This window comes from Danio rerio, chromosome 22 (assembly GCF_049306965.1).
Source record: "Danio rerio strain Tuebingen ecotype United States chromosome 22, GRCz12tu, whole genome shotgun sequence".
Classification (NCBI taxonomy): domain Eukaryota; kingdom Metazoa; phylum Chordata; class Actinopteri; order Cypriniformes; family Danionidae; genus Danio; species Danio rerio.
The window spans coordinates 7,387,342-7,403,942 of record NC_133197.1 but is presented as its reverse complement, the minus strand read 5'-3'; the positions used below and the strand labels follow the sequence as shown (position 1 = coordinate 7,403,942).

General features: G+C 35.7%; 2 protein-coding genes across 6 annotated transcripts in view; both read left to right on the top strand.

Annotated features, from left to right (window-relative positions):
* Positions 1-3,249, top strand: part of smarcd1 (SWI/SNF related BAF chromatin remodeling complex subunit D1) — a 16,302-nt gene extending 13,053 nt beyond the window's left edge. For 2 of the 3 annotated variants that reach the window (XR_012397325.1, NM_198358.1), the window contains 2 exon segments: positions 1,896-1,997; positions 2,089-3,249. Coding sequence is in view for 1 of the 3 variants with exons in the window: in NM_198358.1 (NP_938172.1) it covers positions 1,896-1,997; positions 2,089-2,142 (156 nt within the window). In the remaining 2 variants the exon portion in view is untranslated. 3 annotated transcript variants of the gene reach the window in all.
* gpd1b (glycerol-3-phosphate dehydrogenase 1b) overlaps positions 1-16,601 on the top strand; it is a 23,118-nt gene extending 6,517 nt beyond the window's left edge. The window contains exons 1-8 of one of the 3 annotated variants that reach the window (XR_012397326.1): positions 5,371-5,477; positions 8,582-8,759; positions 10,473-10,613; positions 10,706-10,844; positions 13,054-13,166; positions 13,240-14,271; positions 15,013-16,176; positions 16,266-16,601. Coding sequence is in view for 2 of the 3 variants with exons in the window: in NM_199706.1 (NP_956000.1) it covers positions 5,437-5,477; positions 8,582-8,759; positions 10,473-10,613; positions 10,706-10,844; positions 13,054-13,166; positions 13,240-13,476; positions 16,070-16,176; positions 16,266-16,362 (1,053 nt within the window). In the remaining variant the exon portion in view is untranslated. 3 annotated transcript variants of the gene reach the window in all.

Genomic DNA, 16,601 nt, shown 5'->3' with positions numbered 1-16,601 from the left:
TAGTCTTAAATTCAATTAAATCAGATCTTGCAGGTCTTAAATAATTTTAAACAGGTCTCAATATTCCCATATCCAGGAAAAGCTACTCAATCGGGCCAACACGCATCCAATCACCAACAATCCATCTCAATAGAACTATTTATAGAACTATTTACCAATATGGTTTAATTATCATCCTTATAGTAATATTTATTTAAAAGTGCTCTCTGTTTATAGTCCATATAGATCATTTCAATGTGGTCATGTCATTGGTCCATGAACATTTTCTGCTTGTTATCAAACTATTTCATAACTGTAACAAGAGGCAATTCAATCATCACTTAATCTTAAAACGGCTATATTTACATTTATTTATCAATATGTGACTCTTTTTGGATTCTCGGAAGAAATAGAAATTAAAAATGTAAAACAGGAAATGTATTGGGACCGCTGTTTTTGTTTACATCCCTCAAAATGGTCTATCTGGTGAGTACACTGACCTGGACAGACTGTTGTGCATTTAGTTTAGTAAAGTTTTTTTTGTTTGTTTTTTTTTCAAGATAAGTTATGTTGCAAAATGTGTATGCATACTCCTAGAGTTTGCTTGTTTTGACCATTTATTTTAAATGTGTGGCTAAGAAAAATCATCGAGTTCCTGGTATTTTGGAAGTCATATTTTGATGATGCTGTGACTGAGTGTGGAATCGTGGGAGTTGTGTTTTTTATCATCCTATGGGACACCTGCAGAAACCCTGTTGATGGATGAGCTAAAATATTCAACACCTGTTATCATGGTGGTATAAAGATGAGTAAGGCTGGACAGGGTATCTGCAGGGTCTTAAAAAGTCTTAATGTTTTCAATTTCAAAAACAAAATTGTTGGCCTTAAGTCCTAAATTACTGAAATATTGTGTTGTAGGTCTTGAATCATTTTAAATGGGTCTTCATTTTCTAAATGTTCATGTAAAGCTGCCCAATCAGGCTGACACCCATCCTATCACTAACATTCCATCTCAATAAATGTTTTTTAAAAAGTTTATTTATTAACTCTATTTAATAAAAAACAATTAATTTTCTTCCATAAAATAAGTTTTTTTTTTTTTTTTTTTATGTTTTAACTTGGCCTTTAGGATAAAAAAAATGCTTAATGTTTAGCCTTGTGCAAGTATAAAACTTCATTCATAATGGTCTTTATAAGTCTTAAATTTGACTTGATGAAACCTGTAGAACAACTGCTGGAAGCAAAACACTGAACAATTGCTGATAAAAGACGAGTGTGACATCGCATGAAAGCAACTGAGGTTTTATTATGCCAGAATCCACCACTTCCATTTTAAAAACAAAAACCCGGATATCGACTGTATGAGACATCATTAGCATGAACACAGCACACACGGTCTCACTAAAAATGCTTATTTCACTGACTTTGAACGGCTTTTGTAATATTTGACTGTCATTACTTGCGTCTATTAGTCTCTAATGCTGTTTGGATACTTTAATGAAAAACCCTTACATATTGTGTCTTCAAGCTGCATGGTTTATTAAAATGTGTAGCAAAAGTGCTTGTAGAAATGGGTTGTGTAACCTTCGCCCAGACTCGGTCTTTCTCCATCTGTATGTTTGCTCACAATGTTAGTTGGTGGACTGACTGGACTTTTAATGACTTGGGGGGTTGGGAGTATTTTAAAGAGGCGTTTGTGAGAGATGTTGCATTTTTAAATGGTTTGCGGAGAATCAAGCTTGCTATCATTTTTCTCAAGCTTAATTTATCCATCCAAAAATGTACCATCTGTTGCAAAGCAGTTGCTTGCGCTTCCTTGGGATTGCACATCGTGTCTTGAGAGTGTTGCGCTCTGGACAGAAGCCATTAATCAGTAACCGTTGTTCTGCTGACGTCTGAATTTGGTGTCCTTGCAGACGATGACGGATGTTGTCGGAAACCCAGAGGAGGAAAGAAGAGCCGAGTTCTACTACCAGCCTTGGGCTCAAGAGGCTGTGTGTCGCTATTTCTATTCAAAGGTGATGCTTTATACTTTACAGTTCTTGTTTCCTGTTAACACTGCATCCATTTTAATTATAGTTTCTCACATAATCTCTTGTGATCTCTCAGGTCCAGCAAAGGAGACAGGAGCTGGAACAGGCTCTTGGCATTCGAAACACATAAGCAAGCCTGTGGCCGTTACGACACAGGACCAGAAGGGATTCTGGGTAGCGAATTTCCTGCTGCTTGGCACTGCAGATGCTGATCACTACAGTTTTATTACGGTTTATCTTGTGCTGTCCTGCTGTAGCTGCCCAGGAGTGACCCTTCATAAGGAAATTACCTTATTTTTGTTGTGACTCCGCCAAACTAACAAACCCCTTGAAATTCTGCTGTCCCACTTGATTTTTACCTGATTCAAGCTAGATGATTTAGCGATGTTGTTGTTTTCCGACCAAACTGACTTGCTTTTTTTTTTTTACCGCTAATATCGGAACTCCAAACAAAAATGGTAAAAAGTATTCTCCGTTCATGGCTTCTTGGAGTCGTTTAATTTTGAAATGATCGATATTGTCTTTTGATATCTTAATGTTCTCATAATATGAACTTTATGAAGATCTAGTCTAGTTAAGCATAGATGACTGATAATGATGTAGTGTAGTACCTCAGCTCTCTGAAGATGAATTATTCGGAGGAAGTTCCTTAAACGAGTGCGTTAAAGGTGGGCTCACTGGTTAACATTCTCTGCAATGACTTTGAGAACTCGTCTGTTCAGTAACCGTTTTAGATCCACAAGATTAGATGTACTGCTGATCCACCTGTTTGATTACAGGTCTGTTGGGCACAAGCTTTGTCCTGGCCTGTAAAGTACTTCCACTCTAACCTCGCTGTGATATGTATTAATATATTTAGAGAATTGCCTATATGGTTTGTTGGTTCGTTTAATTAATTTTCATTTTGTCATTCTGAAAAGTAACATGAAATAAACCTGCCAATGCAAGTACTACCTGTCCATGGCTACCCAAAAATCATGTTTAGGAATACTATCAAGTGATTGAATATTTAATCGATGCACTGCAGATAGGCCATGGGTTCTTCCACTAAAGTAATTCAAGCATTTAGAAGCCAAGTGCTAAAAACTTTAACATTCTGAGTAGTTTAAGTTTTCTTTAAGTCATGCGTTTGCTTATTTTATATCTTTTTAATCCTTTTTTTCCCCTTTAATGGACCAAATGTTGTATTTCTGTTAGCCCTTGTGTTATAATAAAGATTATCTTGTATTGATGCTCACCTCGGTGTCGAATGTGCTCGCTAAATTTATTTTATTTCTTTTCCTTCAGGCCTAATGACGATTTTCAAGAATGACTCAAGATTTTTGTTAAATCCCACATATAACTTTTTAAACATTTGTGATGTTGTGCAAACAGCTTAATAGCTAAATTGGTAGTTGTAAATCGAATGTTTGAGGGTTTGCTAATGTTGATTTAAGATGGCAAATCCTAAAGTCACATTCAACTTTGGCGCCAACAACATCCTGAAAATATTTACTGTATTTTTAGTGTCATGGTTAATGATTGCATTTGATTACTTAATTCCATCGAACTGTTTAAATTATTGCCTCAGGTGTCACCCATTGGGTTCATGCTAAATACATGAGGTATTGCAGCAATGTTTCTTGTGTAGAAACGTGTATCTATTGGCAGATCTAGGAATTTTTAAAAGCAGGGACCAAGGCGGGGCCACAGTTTACAAAGAGGGGGCAAGTTTTTCAATTGGTGCGAGCACCTAAACCAGGGATGTCACACTCAATTCCTAAAGGGCCGCAGCTCTGCACAGTTTAGTTCCAACCCTAATTAAACACACCTGAACAAACTAATTGAGTCCTTCAGCCTTGTTTGAAACCTAAAGGTAAGTGTGTTGAAGCAGGGTTGGAACTAGACTGTGGAATTGAGTTTGACATCCCTGACCTAGACTCTGGAATGCTTGATTCTAATAGGTCAATCATGACATTCAGGCTCATCCAGGTACTGCAAATCATCATATAAACATTCATTCTACAATTGCAATGTTGAGCTGGTTTATGGGAACATGTCTTGTCGTTGTAATTCAAAACAGTTAAAATCATAATTAATGGGGTCTTTCCACATTCAAATCTTGATTTTGGTGTGCTGGGAGGGTTGGGTTTATGGGTCAGGCCATCTACATTATACCTATGGAGAGGTCCTTATAAACCAAAATGTAGAAGTCAAAATTATTTTCCCTCCTGTGATTTTTTTTATTTTTTATTTTATTTTTTTTTATTATTATATATTTCCGTATTGATGTTTAACAGAGCAGGATATTTGTCACAGTATTTACTATATTATGTTTAATAATTTGATTTCACTATTGAATTCACCATGAAGTGTACCTTTAGCGTTGACATAACTCAAAATGGTAATTTAATAACTCGTATGACAGCTATGAGCGGAATCCTAGAGTTACCTTGTAACTCTGACATGTTTAGTCTACTCGCATATGACTATCAATTTTGGTCTGTTTTAAAATATGTGTTTGAAAAACAAACTATGCCAAGGAACATTATTACAATTTTAATCCCTCTTTTGGAAAAAGTACAGGGACTATAGCACTTGTCATTCAAAAAAAAATTGCTATAGGTAACACCTGCGTTCGACATGAATTAAAGTGCGTCTAAGTTTGAGCTTTGCTATAAATCAGTTAGGGGAGAGGGGCACTACAGGAGCCAACCCGATTTAAACGGGGCCGGTGCCCCACAGATCCCCACAGACCCTGCGTATATCCTAATCTTCACTGTTTTAATAAATTCTTTGTTGGAAGCAAATATTTACATGAATGTCTTTTTTAAACAGCCAATGTAACGTAGTGCCAAGAGCTAAATAGCAAAAATTGTGAATGTAATTTATTATTTTATTTTATTTTTTTGTCGATGTTAATGCCAATGTTGTTTCAGGTTAGCAAATAGCCGTTAGGTGCATTTTTGGCGCCACCAACGTCGTGTAAAACTTTACCATAAACGCTTATTGATTTACGTTTTAAATTAAGCGTTTATCGTATTAACGTCGTTAATGATAGCTAGACTACTTACCTTTCAGTAAGATGTTTCTGTTTTAATTGTAGTCTCGGGATTTCCTCAGTATTGGAGAAATATTTCTTATAGCCTATTATAGAAATGTAATAATCTTCGCGGTACAATTATCAGTTAATTCAAACGTATTCCTCAACCCATACTTAACAGTTGTTAAGTAACTTTAGGTAGTGGTTTCTAATAATAATAAATCATCGTTGTCACTTGTCAGTCCAGTATGTATGAGAAGAAACCAGCCAATGCGCGTTAAGGGGAGTGATGCGCGTTCACAGGCTATTTAAATGCGCGCGCACAGGATTTTCTCCGGTCCGGCAGCGGCTCTCAAACACACCAGAGTCCTTCAGCCAGTCCAGCCGGGACAGAAGCGCAGCATGGCGGCCAAGAAAATCTGCATTATCGGCTCTGGCAACTGGTGCGTGACATTTACGTATTTTACATTCATTTTGCGCATATACATGTATTATTGTAATGCAGGGGGCAGCGGGGGCTGAAGTATATTTGGAAGCAGCCTGTTTTAACACCCAAACTGAATTGATTTCTATTTTGGGAAGTTGATTAAATGCGGTATATTTAGTATTGCACGGCTTCGCTCTGCGGATATCAAGTGTAATCCAGGAATACTTGACCTTTCCGTTAATATACTTGAAATATCAGAGATTACACAATGTTTTGTCGCTGTTAAGATCCTAAAGTGATTTGAATGTTTCTTAAATGGGTACCTTGCTATTTATTTTATTATGCATTTCATGTACTTATTGTCTTTAATGTCCAGATGTGCTTTGTTTGGTTTGCTGTAGTTGCTGAGGTAATATTTGCTGAGTAATGATTGACTCAGGTGTCCAGTGATCCTCTTTAAACTCAAAGAAAAGGCTGCAGACCCATAAACTTTAGCCTGTTCTAGAGCATTGCATATACTGAAGCAAAGCTATAATATGCAGTGGATTAATATTATAATCATCTATTAACATCTCAGCAGCATGGTTTCATGTTTCCAATCTTAGAGGATTATTCAGTTTATTTTTAGAAGATGTTTTGTTGTACTGGTGCAGACACACAAGATTTAAAGGGATAGTTCACCCCAAAAAAAAGAGAAAAAATTTGTCATTTACTCAGCATTGTCACGATTAATCTTTAGATACTATACCAGCTGAAGTATTACAAAACCAAGTAGTGTTGTGATACTGTAATTCATAACTCAAATTCTAAAGAAAATTGTCAGAAATACTATATTTTATGTTATATGCATATAATAGGCCTACTTGAATGTAATTCAACATTTCCGTAAGGCCAAAAATATTATTTGCACCCCACTTCACCTAAAATTGTTTATTTTGTAGATAACTGACCAACAAAAATACATTAAAATAAAGATACAAGTTATACAGAATGAAGTTTGTTACGAAAGAGCATTGTCACCCAACAAAATTAGGCTATATGAAGTGGTCAAAATTTGTTTCAACATTTCCTGTTGCTATTTTGGGTTTTTCATTTATCATATTTCAGTCTGTTCTTTGTATGTGGATTACTCAATTAGCTGGATTTGGTTATTGACGATTTGACACGATCCAGGATTATTTTGTTCTTCAAAACTCATCCGAGAGTTGTTGTCATAGCAATATAGGTCTGGTAGCTCAAACCTGCTCAGGAGCAGACTTGTGTCATGCAAAAAGGATTAGATCGGGTCTTTTCAAGCAAAGATAATACTGAAAGTATGTACCGAATGCTGACATTTTCCTACAGTAGTAAGCTTTAGGTTATATACATTTGGGAAAATAGTCAAATGGTTTTAAAAAAATGTTTATTTTTTTTATATTTATATTATATGCATATAAAAGTTTAATATATAGAATTAAAGTTAAATAAAAGTTTTAAAAAACATGCAAGTATAACTTATGCAATCTGCACTGCAAAATAAAAGTACAAAAACTGTCACGGCGGTGTTCTTTCCCCAAGGAGTTCAAAGAGAACATTTATTATTATGCACATTTTAGATACAAACGCATACTATTTTAAGGATTCAGCTTTAGTAGTACATTTTTTCTATATCATAATAGATAACAGGCACAATAATCAACTGTTTTTTTTTTGTTTGTTTGTTTGTTTGTTTAAAGGAATAATATAGTCAGTCATTACTATGTTTTGACAGCTAATATGCCAGTGATTTGATGCTTCGCAAAAGTTTCAGACACCTTCACCAATATCAAAATTCTTTTTTGATGCAGAATTAATTTAAACAGCCAGTTATTATGCTGATTAATCAATCCGCTCTAACTGTAAAACTAAATAAATTGATAAATACTTTTGACACATGAAAGTGTAAAGCCTGCAGCCCACAACAAATGTGTAGTTATTGCGTATCATATTTAACAAACCGTTTACTATGAATTTTATGTAATTTAGCTCACATGCTTGAATATTAATCAGATGATGTCGTTACCCTGCTGTGCCGTCAGCCAATCGCTGCATTGCTGATCATGAATTCGAGGATCATTAGATCAGTCCTTCACCACACATGCAGCGATCTCAGATCAGTTCATCCAGACATATTAATCTGATTAGCAATCTTGTTTGAAGAACCAAATTAGCCAGAAATCAGTTATCAAGATGCACAGATCCAGGATCTGCAAAATCATCTTAGACCATTTAAGTACGGTAAGAAGAACTGACCCTAGGTAAAAATCCAAAGTGATGCAAAATTTCACTTTGTGAGTCATCCTTTTAAAGAGATCGTTTTGGTTGTTGTAGCTACTAAATAGTATTAACAGGAACAGAAATGAACTGATTCAGATGTGCGTTCGAACCGGAGTGTTAGAAAACGTGCAATAGGCTACCATAAATGGTGCAAATTCTACAGTTTATAAAAATAAAAAAATGGTCTGTTGTTGCACAAACGTGACTATTTTAGCTACTTTTCCACATGCAACATTATCTATTGTAGATAAACCATTAATGACGATACTACCGTTTACAAACTTCAGTGGCACCGCCAGTATTTTGGAGCTATAGTATCGCAATACTACCATAGTACCGGTAAACCGTGCAACGCTATATCAAACCTTTTTCTAAACACAAAGGAAGATAATTTGAAGAAATCTGTAAGAACTGACTTCAGTAGTATTTCTTTTGGTTGCAGGTTTTCAGCTTTCCTCAAAGTATATTATTTTGTGTTTACCAGAATAAAAAAGCAAAAATTTGGAACCACTTAAAGAGTAAATGGTAAATTCTCATCATTAATCATCTCATTAATGAACACTTTTTGAATGTCTAAATATCAATAAATACTTATTATTATCACAGTAATTTCCTTACACCAATGGCAACTCGCATGCTTTACTACTTGAGCACCTCAGCTCTCATAGGACTAATTAAAGAAGCATTATATAGTCTAGTCAGTGTCGCAGTAATGAATCTGCTTCTTGAGCCCTCAGGAGAGCGTCATCTGTCATTACTGATCCAGTGCTGTGTGTTCATTACAGTTTATCAGTGCTCTTTAAGCTGAGTTTTTCATTTCCTCAGGGGTTCTGCCATTGCCAAGATAGTGGGCGCCAATGCAGCCAAATACAACACTTTTGAGAACACGGTGAACATGTGGGTGTTTGAGGAGATGATCAATGGACGCAAGCTCACCGAAATCATCAATACTGAACACGAAAACGTCAAATACCTGCCTGGACACAAGCTGCCACCTAATGTGGTGAGAATGAGAAGCTTGTTCATAGCAAACTTTTCTCTCTCTCTGGAACATAAAAATCAGTCATAAGTGTATTTTATTTTTTTTTTATGATTTATACGTCAAATGAAAGTTGATTAAATAAGCTTTTAACTGATGTCTAGTTTTAGGATTGTACATTACTTGGATGAGATATGAGTATTTGAGAATCTGAGGGTTTAAAAATATCTAAGTATTGAGAAAATCGCCTTCAAATTCAAAAAAGATAAGTTCATAGAAATATATATAACTAATCAAGAATAATTTTTTGATGTACTTACAGTTGGAAATGTACAAAATGTTTTATGTAAATTCTTTACTAAATGATAGATTTTTGACTCGTAGTCATTCGTATTTGGTATATATTTTTTATTAGTTAATAAAAATTAAATATCACAAGATATAAACCATTATTATTATATCCAGGGTGCAAATTCTACATTGACTTGATTGAGGGGGTCAACTTTTTCAGTAGTAGTTTGGTAATGCATGCCTTAGTGAATCAAATTTATGAATGTATTTGAATTACATCTAATTTATGAATAAAATGTATACATGTTCAGTGTTTTGAGGGATAGTTAGTGACTATTTTAGGCTACTGTCCCTACATATTTTAGAGCGGTAATCACAATACTGTAAAACTGCTTTTTTTATCCAAGGTTATCATACCGTCAGAAACTTAAACTGGCCAATGCCCATGTTAGAGTTAATCTGAGAAAAAACATATGAATAACAAGTTAACATGAGAAATTATTATTAGTACCATATTGGTTTTCTTAAAGATGGCAGTATTTATCTTGCAGCTTTCTAAAAAATTATTTAAAATGTCATGTATAAAGTCATAAAGAAAAAAAGTCTGATATTTTAGTTTGTATAATTTTCTCATTAAGTAATAAAATGTTATATCCAGCGGGCAATTTGTAGATAAACAATCGGGGGGGCTCAACTTTTCCGGTAGTAGGTTGGTAATGCATGCTTCAGTAAATCAAATGTATGAATGCATTTAAATTACTTCTCATTTATTAATTATATATGTATACATTTTAGGGATATTTTGTGATTATTTTAGAGGTTACAGTAGGTAAAATTAAGCATCTAATTTTTCTTTTTTTTTTTGACTATATGCAGATACACCTATTTTACAAGAAACGTGTTTTGTGAATACTTAAGATCGGTGCTCTAGAACTGCCTGTTTCAGACTGTTGAATCATATTTTTCCTAGCATTGATTGGAGCGATTATGCATTCACAATGGTATGAACCTTTATAGGAGGGGTCAAATGTACATTTATATTATACATTTTTAATAAACAATATTTAGGATATAAATCAGAGATCAGAGAAAGCTATTTCTTACTATTAACCCGCTGACCCTCCCCCCATACATCTTGTTTTGATGTTCTTCAGGGGGGGAATCAAGCGTTAATTAGGGGGATCAGCCCCTCCTCCCCCCCAAACCCCTGTTATTTGCTCCCTGGTTAGGTCACAATTCTAAGGAAAACAAAGCCACAATTACAGTTGAAGTTGCTTTCTTACAACTTTCTTACAAATCCAAGATTAAATCTCCTGAATTCTGATTTAATATTTCACAATTCCGTTTTTTGTCCACCATAAAATGGTTAATGTTTAATGTTTAAATTACAATTGCAGAAACCAGTATTCATAATAAACCCCATATTAAACGTGTTTTTCTCCTAAGTTGGCGGTTCCCGATCTGCTGGAGTCGGTGAAGGGTGCAGACATCCTCATCTTCGTCATCCCACACCAGTTTGTGTCTCGGATTTGTGACACAATCAAGGGCCACATTAAGCCGGACGCAGTGGGAATGTCCCTCATTAAGGTAAGTTTCCCCATTTATGCTTACCTGTTCTTCTGTGCAGTAAAGCTTGAGTTTATACCTGAGTTTATATCGATGTGTGTGTGTTTCGTAAGGGTGTGGATGAGGGTCCTGACGGGCTGAAACTGATTTCTGATGTCATTAGGGAGAAACTGGGCATCACCATGACTGTGCTGATGGGAGCCAATCTGGCCAATGAGGTCGCAGATGAGAAATTTTGTGAAACCACCATCGGTAAGTGTGCTGAAAAAATGCATCATTGCCACAATACACACAAATATGGTTAATGTTTTAAAATATCTTTACATTACTATTGTGTTTTAATGATGTCATAAGTGCACAAGATTAGTACTTTTTTGTTCATTAAATTCAAAGTAATATTTGCACACACTTTTGACCACATTATCAGACCCAAAAGTCCTGAAAAACACCTGTAGCCAATCAGCAGAAAGAGGCGTGTCTAGTACTGTAATTTTAACTGAGACATCAAAAAGGGGGGAGTTTTTATGGATGTTTGATTTGTAGTTTTGGTAATGTGTAAAATGTGGTAATGATGAAAAAAGTTTAATCTGTAGTTTTGATAATGTGTAAAAATGTGGTAATGACGTATTGTGTTGTGGAAATGATGAAAAAAGTTTAATCTGTAGTTTTGATAATGTGTAAAATGTGGTAATGACGTTTTGTGTTGTGGAAATGACGAAAAAAGTTTAATCTGTAGTTTTGATAATGTGTAAAATGTGGTAATGACGTTTTGTGTTGTGGTAATGACGAAAAAAGTTTAATCTGTAGTTTCGGTAATGTGTAAAATGTGGTAATGACGTTTTGTGTTGTGGAAATATAAATATATAGTTATATAATTTATATTTATAAAAGTGGTTTTCAGGGTGTGATAGACCTTAAAATGTCTTGGTCTCCTGAGCCCTTAAGGTCTCCAAAGTAATGCAAATTATCAGTTTCACAGCATGGCTGTATCTATTGTCTTCTTTGTCTCAAGAAAATCATTTGCACACTGTTGTAATGATAACATTTATCGTGAATGGGTACTTATATGTTGATGAGATCGGACCTGGAAAGGCATGGCACCCTGCAGACAACCACACTTCATTAGCATGCTTTCTTTGACTGTCCCCACCGTGACTGTCCCCACCTACATGTATCAAATGTATTTAAACTGCTCGTCTGTTGTAACAACTGAGAGTTTTCTTTCGATGACGCCACAGCCACGCTGAGTTCTTCTTATTACAAAGGATTCTGCTTTGAAGACAACCTAAAGTTCTCCCTGGTTTTTGGGCTCTTAGAAGTTTAAAACATGGTAATGACGATAAAAGTTTAATCTGTAGTATAGGTAATGTGTAAAATTGTGGTAATGACGAAAAAAGTTTAATCTGTAGTTTCAGTTATGTGGAAATTGTGGTAAGGACATATTGTGTTGTGGTGATGATAAAAACGTTTAATCTCTGCTTTCAGTAATGTGGAAAATGTGGTAATGACGAATTGTGTTGTGGTAATAACAATAAAGCTTATTCAGTAGTTTCAGTAATGTGTAAAATGTGGTATTAAAGTATTTTGTTGTGGTTATGATGAAAGGTTTAATCTGTAATTTCAGTGATGTGTAAAATGTTGTTATGAAGTATTGTGTTGTGGTCATAACAAAAAAGTTTAATTTGTAGTTTTGGTAATGTGTAAAATGTGGTAATGACATTGTGTTGTGATAATGTCAAAAAAGTTTAATCTGTAGTTTCAGTAATGTGTCAAATGTGGTTATGATGTATTGTGTTGTGGTAATGATGAAAAAAGTTTAATTTGTACTTTTGATGTGGTAATGATGTATTTAAGTTTAATCTGTAGTTTTGGTAATGTGAAAATTGTGGTAATGACGTATTGTGTTGTGATGAAGACGAAAAAAGTTTCATCTGTAGTTTCGGTTTTGTGGAAAATGTGGTAATGATGTAGTGTTGCGGTAAAGACGAAAAAAGTTTCATCTGTAGTTTCAGTAATGTGGAAAATGCAATGACGTATTGTGTTGTGATGATGAGAAAATTTTCATCTGTAGTTTTGGTAATGTGGATAATGTGGTAATGACATTGTGTTGTGGTAATGATGAAAAAAGTTTCATCTGTAGTTACAGTAATGTGTAATATGTGGTAATGACGTATTGTGTTGTGGTAATAATGAAAAAAGTTTATTTTTAGTTTTTGGTAATGTGAATAATGTGGTAATGACGTTTTGTGTTGTGGTAATGATGAAAAAAGTTCAATCTGTAGTTTCGGTAATGTGGAAAATGTGGTAATAAAATATTGTGTTGTGGTAATGATGAAAAAGTTTAATCTGTAGTTTCAGTAATGTGTAAAATGTGGAAATGACGTATGGTGTCAATGTAATCATGAAAAAACTTTTAATCATTAAATTTTCTTCAAATATTCAAGAATAATCTTGTGTTTAGGGTGTAAAAGCAAGCCTCACGGACCCCTTCTCAAAGAACTAATGCAAACGCAAAACTTCCGCGTGACTGTTGTGGAAGAGGCTGATGTTGTGGAGATCTGTGGAGCGCTAAAGGTAATACAACAATCCTTTTAAGCATTATTCTTGAATCTTCTATCTGTGTTTCATCGATGTGTTTGTGTTGTAGAATATTGTTGCCGTGGGCGCTGGTTTCTGTGACGGTCTGAGTTTCGGTGACAACACCAAAGCTGCTGTGATCCGTCTGGGTTTAATGGAAATGATCGCCTTCGCTCGGTTATTCTGCACAGCCAGTCCGGTTTCTCCCGCCACGTTTCTGGAAAGCTGTGGTGTCGCTGACCTCATCACTACCTGCTATGGAGGACGCAACCGCAAAGTCGGAGAAGCATTCGCAAGAACTGGAAAAGTATGTGTTTTTTGTTGTCTTTTCACCCAAAGTTTTTCATTTTATTGAACACACAGCTTTTCAAACCACACTGCTTTTGAATCAGTAGGAACCTTTTTGGTTATTGGTTAAAGGGGTCATATGATGTTGAAGGTCATGGTTTGACCTTCTATTGGTCTCACACAAACATGTGATGCGATTTTGCAGATCAGAGTTCACCAAGCTTGAACTTTTAAAAGCCGCGGTCACACTAGAGTTTGAGCATGCAAAATTCTTCCATATGGTGCTGCAAAAAGGGGTGGCATAAAACAAGATTATTATACATTAAAAAAGCATGTGATTGCTACATATTTTAAATTTCTGTATATGGTCATGTTTTGACCTTCTCTTGGTCTCCCACAATCATGTGATGCGATTTTACAGGTCAGAGTTCACCATGTTGAACTTTGCAATTCAGCAAGATCTGAAACTTGCCACACGACCTTGCAATTCCCGTCTGCTGCATTCACATCCATATGAATGGAAGTGCAGTGTGACCGCAGTGAAATGCGAAACTTGTTGCATGAGCTTGCGTTTCCAATCTACCATATTCGCATGCGTATGAATGGAAGTCAATGAGGCGAAAATTGCAATGTGACCTCGGCTTTTCTCTGAATAGACCATTGTGCTCTGATTGGCCAACCATCCAGTGCATTTTGATTGGCTTAATACATGTAGCATGTGACAGGCATGTTATGCCCCTTACCATATATGGTAAATAAGCTTCCAAAGCAATTCTGACAGGTGATGACATTGTTACTATCTGATTAACTCGAGGCTGATTCTGATTCTGATCTTAGATTACTAAGATTATTAACTCTGCAAGCATGATTTAAGCAGAACCAAACAGATTGTTAATGATTTATTTTACAAGTAAAGTAGTTTTGTATTCGCAATATAATGCATTGCATCTCCAAAACATATTGGCAGTGCCAAAAAAACTGCAGTGTTAAACCTAAGGCTTCCTTTCTTGCATTACATTTGCGTGTCTGAGACTTTAATCAAAATCATATCAAAATCAAGTTTGTCCTAAAACTATTGAACAACAACCATTCTTGTCTTTTTTTTTTTATCCTTTTTTGAATATTGACTACTATGTGTATGTTCTCTATGACCCCTTTAAAACATTTGATCTTAGATTTGAATCCCCTCCCTGCTGAAAAATCCAGCTTAAACCAGCCTAGGCTGGTTGGCTGGTTTTAGCTGGTCTACCAGGCTGGTTTTAGAGGGGTTTTGGCCACTTCCAGGCTGGTTTCCAGCCATTTCCAGCCTGGTCTTAGCTGGTCAGGCTGGAAAATTACCAGCCAAATCCAGCTTGACCAGCCTGGTTTAAGCTGGTATAGCTGGTTTTGGCTGGACTCCCAGCTTGGCTAGGCTGGTCAAGCTGGTTTTAGCTGGTCATCTCCCAGCCTTACCAGCTAAGACCAGGCTGGAAATGGCTGGAAACCAGCCTGGAAGTGGCCAAAACCCCTCTAAAACCAGCCTGGTCAACCAGCTAAAACCAGCCAACCAGCCTAGGCTGGTTTAAGCTGGATTTTTCAGCAGGGCTCGTATCTGCATTCATCAATATGTTATTATAATCTTATACAATAATTTCACATTCTCTTAATTAGAATAAATCTGAAAATAAAGGTAGGGGTTATTCTTTTATTTTTTGATCTAATCGTTTAAGATGTGTGAAAGGAAGAGTTGGACAGAGATGAAGAATTAATGAGACTAAATGCCTTTGTCCTTCAGAGAGACATGCTGGAGTCTCTGTCCTGGTTTGTTTGTCCTGGTTTCTGCTGTATTTCTGCCAGTGCTGTTGGCAGTACTGTATGAACTGTTGGGATTATGAATGTTGAAAAGTACAAGCAGGTTTTAATCCATTATGCCATTCCCTCTAGAAAGCACTCATTGGTGCAGGCTTTATTTTTCAGTATAATAATGATTCCAAATACTCTGTTAACGCAATGAAATCATGTTAGAAATTGACCAAAAAAGAAAGATAAATCAGACTAAAAGCATTGTCAAAAAAATCATGAAAGGTACAATGGTTAGTAATGGAGTGTTAAGTGCACATTGGTTGTGTACTATTTTTTATAATTCAATAGACTGGATTGAATTATTTCACTTAAACTACGGTTTCCACAGCTAAAGCCACTGTTCAGAGGTTGTATTTCAGACATTTGTTAGGCATTTGTCCTCAAACTGCTCCTGTGGGCAGCACTAGCTCTCTTCCAAAGCTTTCTGTTGTGTTTTGATGTGACTGTTGTGGCTGTGAAATAACTGAAATCATTCAGCGTAGTGATATGGAGCTGTAATGCACTCAAAACTTGCCGGAACTACTTTAACTGTGTGTTGGTCTGAAAATAACGGCATCAGCCAATCAGAATCAAGCATTCAACAGCGCTGTAGTAGAAAAACATGGATATATAAATATTGTGCAAAAGTATTAACCCCCCAAATATACTGTTCTGATGGCGATTTCTCATCACGGACCCTTGTGTTTACATAAATACTGAAGTACAATTTTGGATTTATGATTAAAATCGACTGTTTGTGTGCATCACATAATATTTATGTTTATTGTTAGTCTATCGAGGAGCTTGAGAAGGAGATGCTGAACGGCCAGAAGCTTCAAGGTCCGGCAACCGCAGCAGAAGTTCATCAGATCCTCAAACACAAAAATCTGGTGGAAAAGTAAATATCTTTGCGCTTTTTTGTTTTCCATGCTTCAATATAACTTTATTAGTCTCATATTAAGTAATTTATGTTGACTTCCTCCACAGGTTCCCCCTGTTCAATGCAGTTTATCAGATCTGCTTCCAGAATCATCCGGTTAAAGAGTTCATCATGTGCCTACAGAATCATCCAGAACACATGTGAAAGTCTATTATGTTGGAGCTGTTTTCACACTAACAAAGTATTGTGTCTTAAATGTTGTAAATTATCAGTGTGTGAGATTTTATTTTGGGTAAAAGACATCAGAAGCACTGTAAATGAAGTCTTGCCTGCACACTTGCAAAGTATTTTCTTACATGTTTGTCATTTCAGAGCCAATGCTAAAGTGCCTTACAAGTTTAGTTTGTTTGTTAACATAATAAACACATTTTATTAACGCCTTG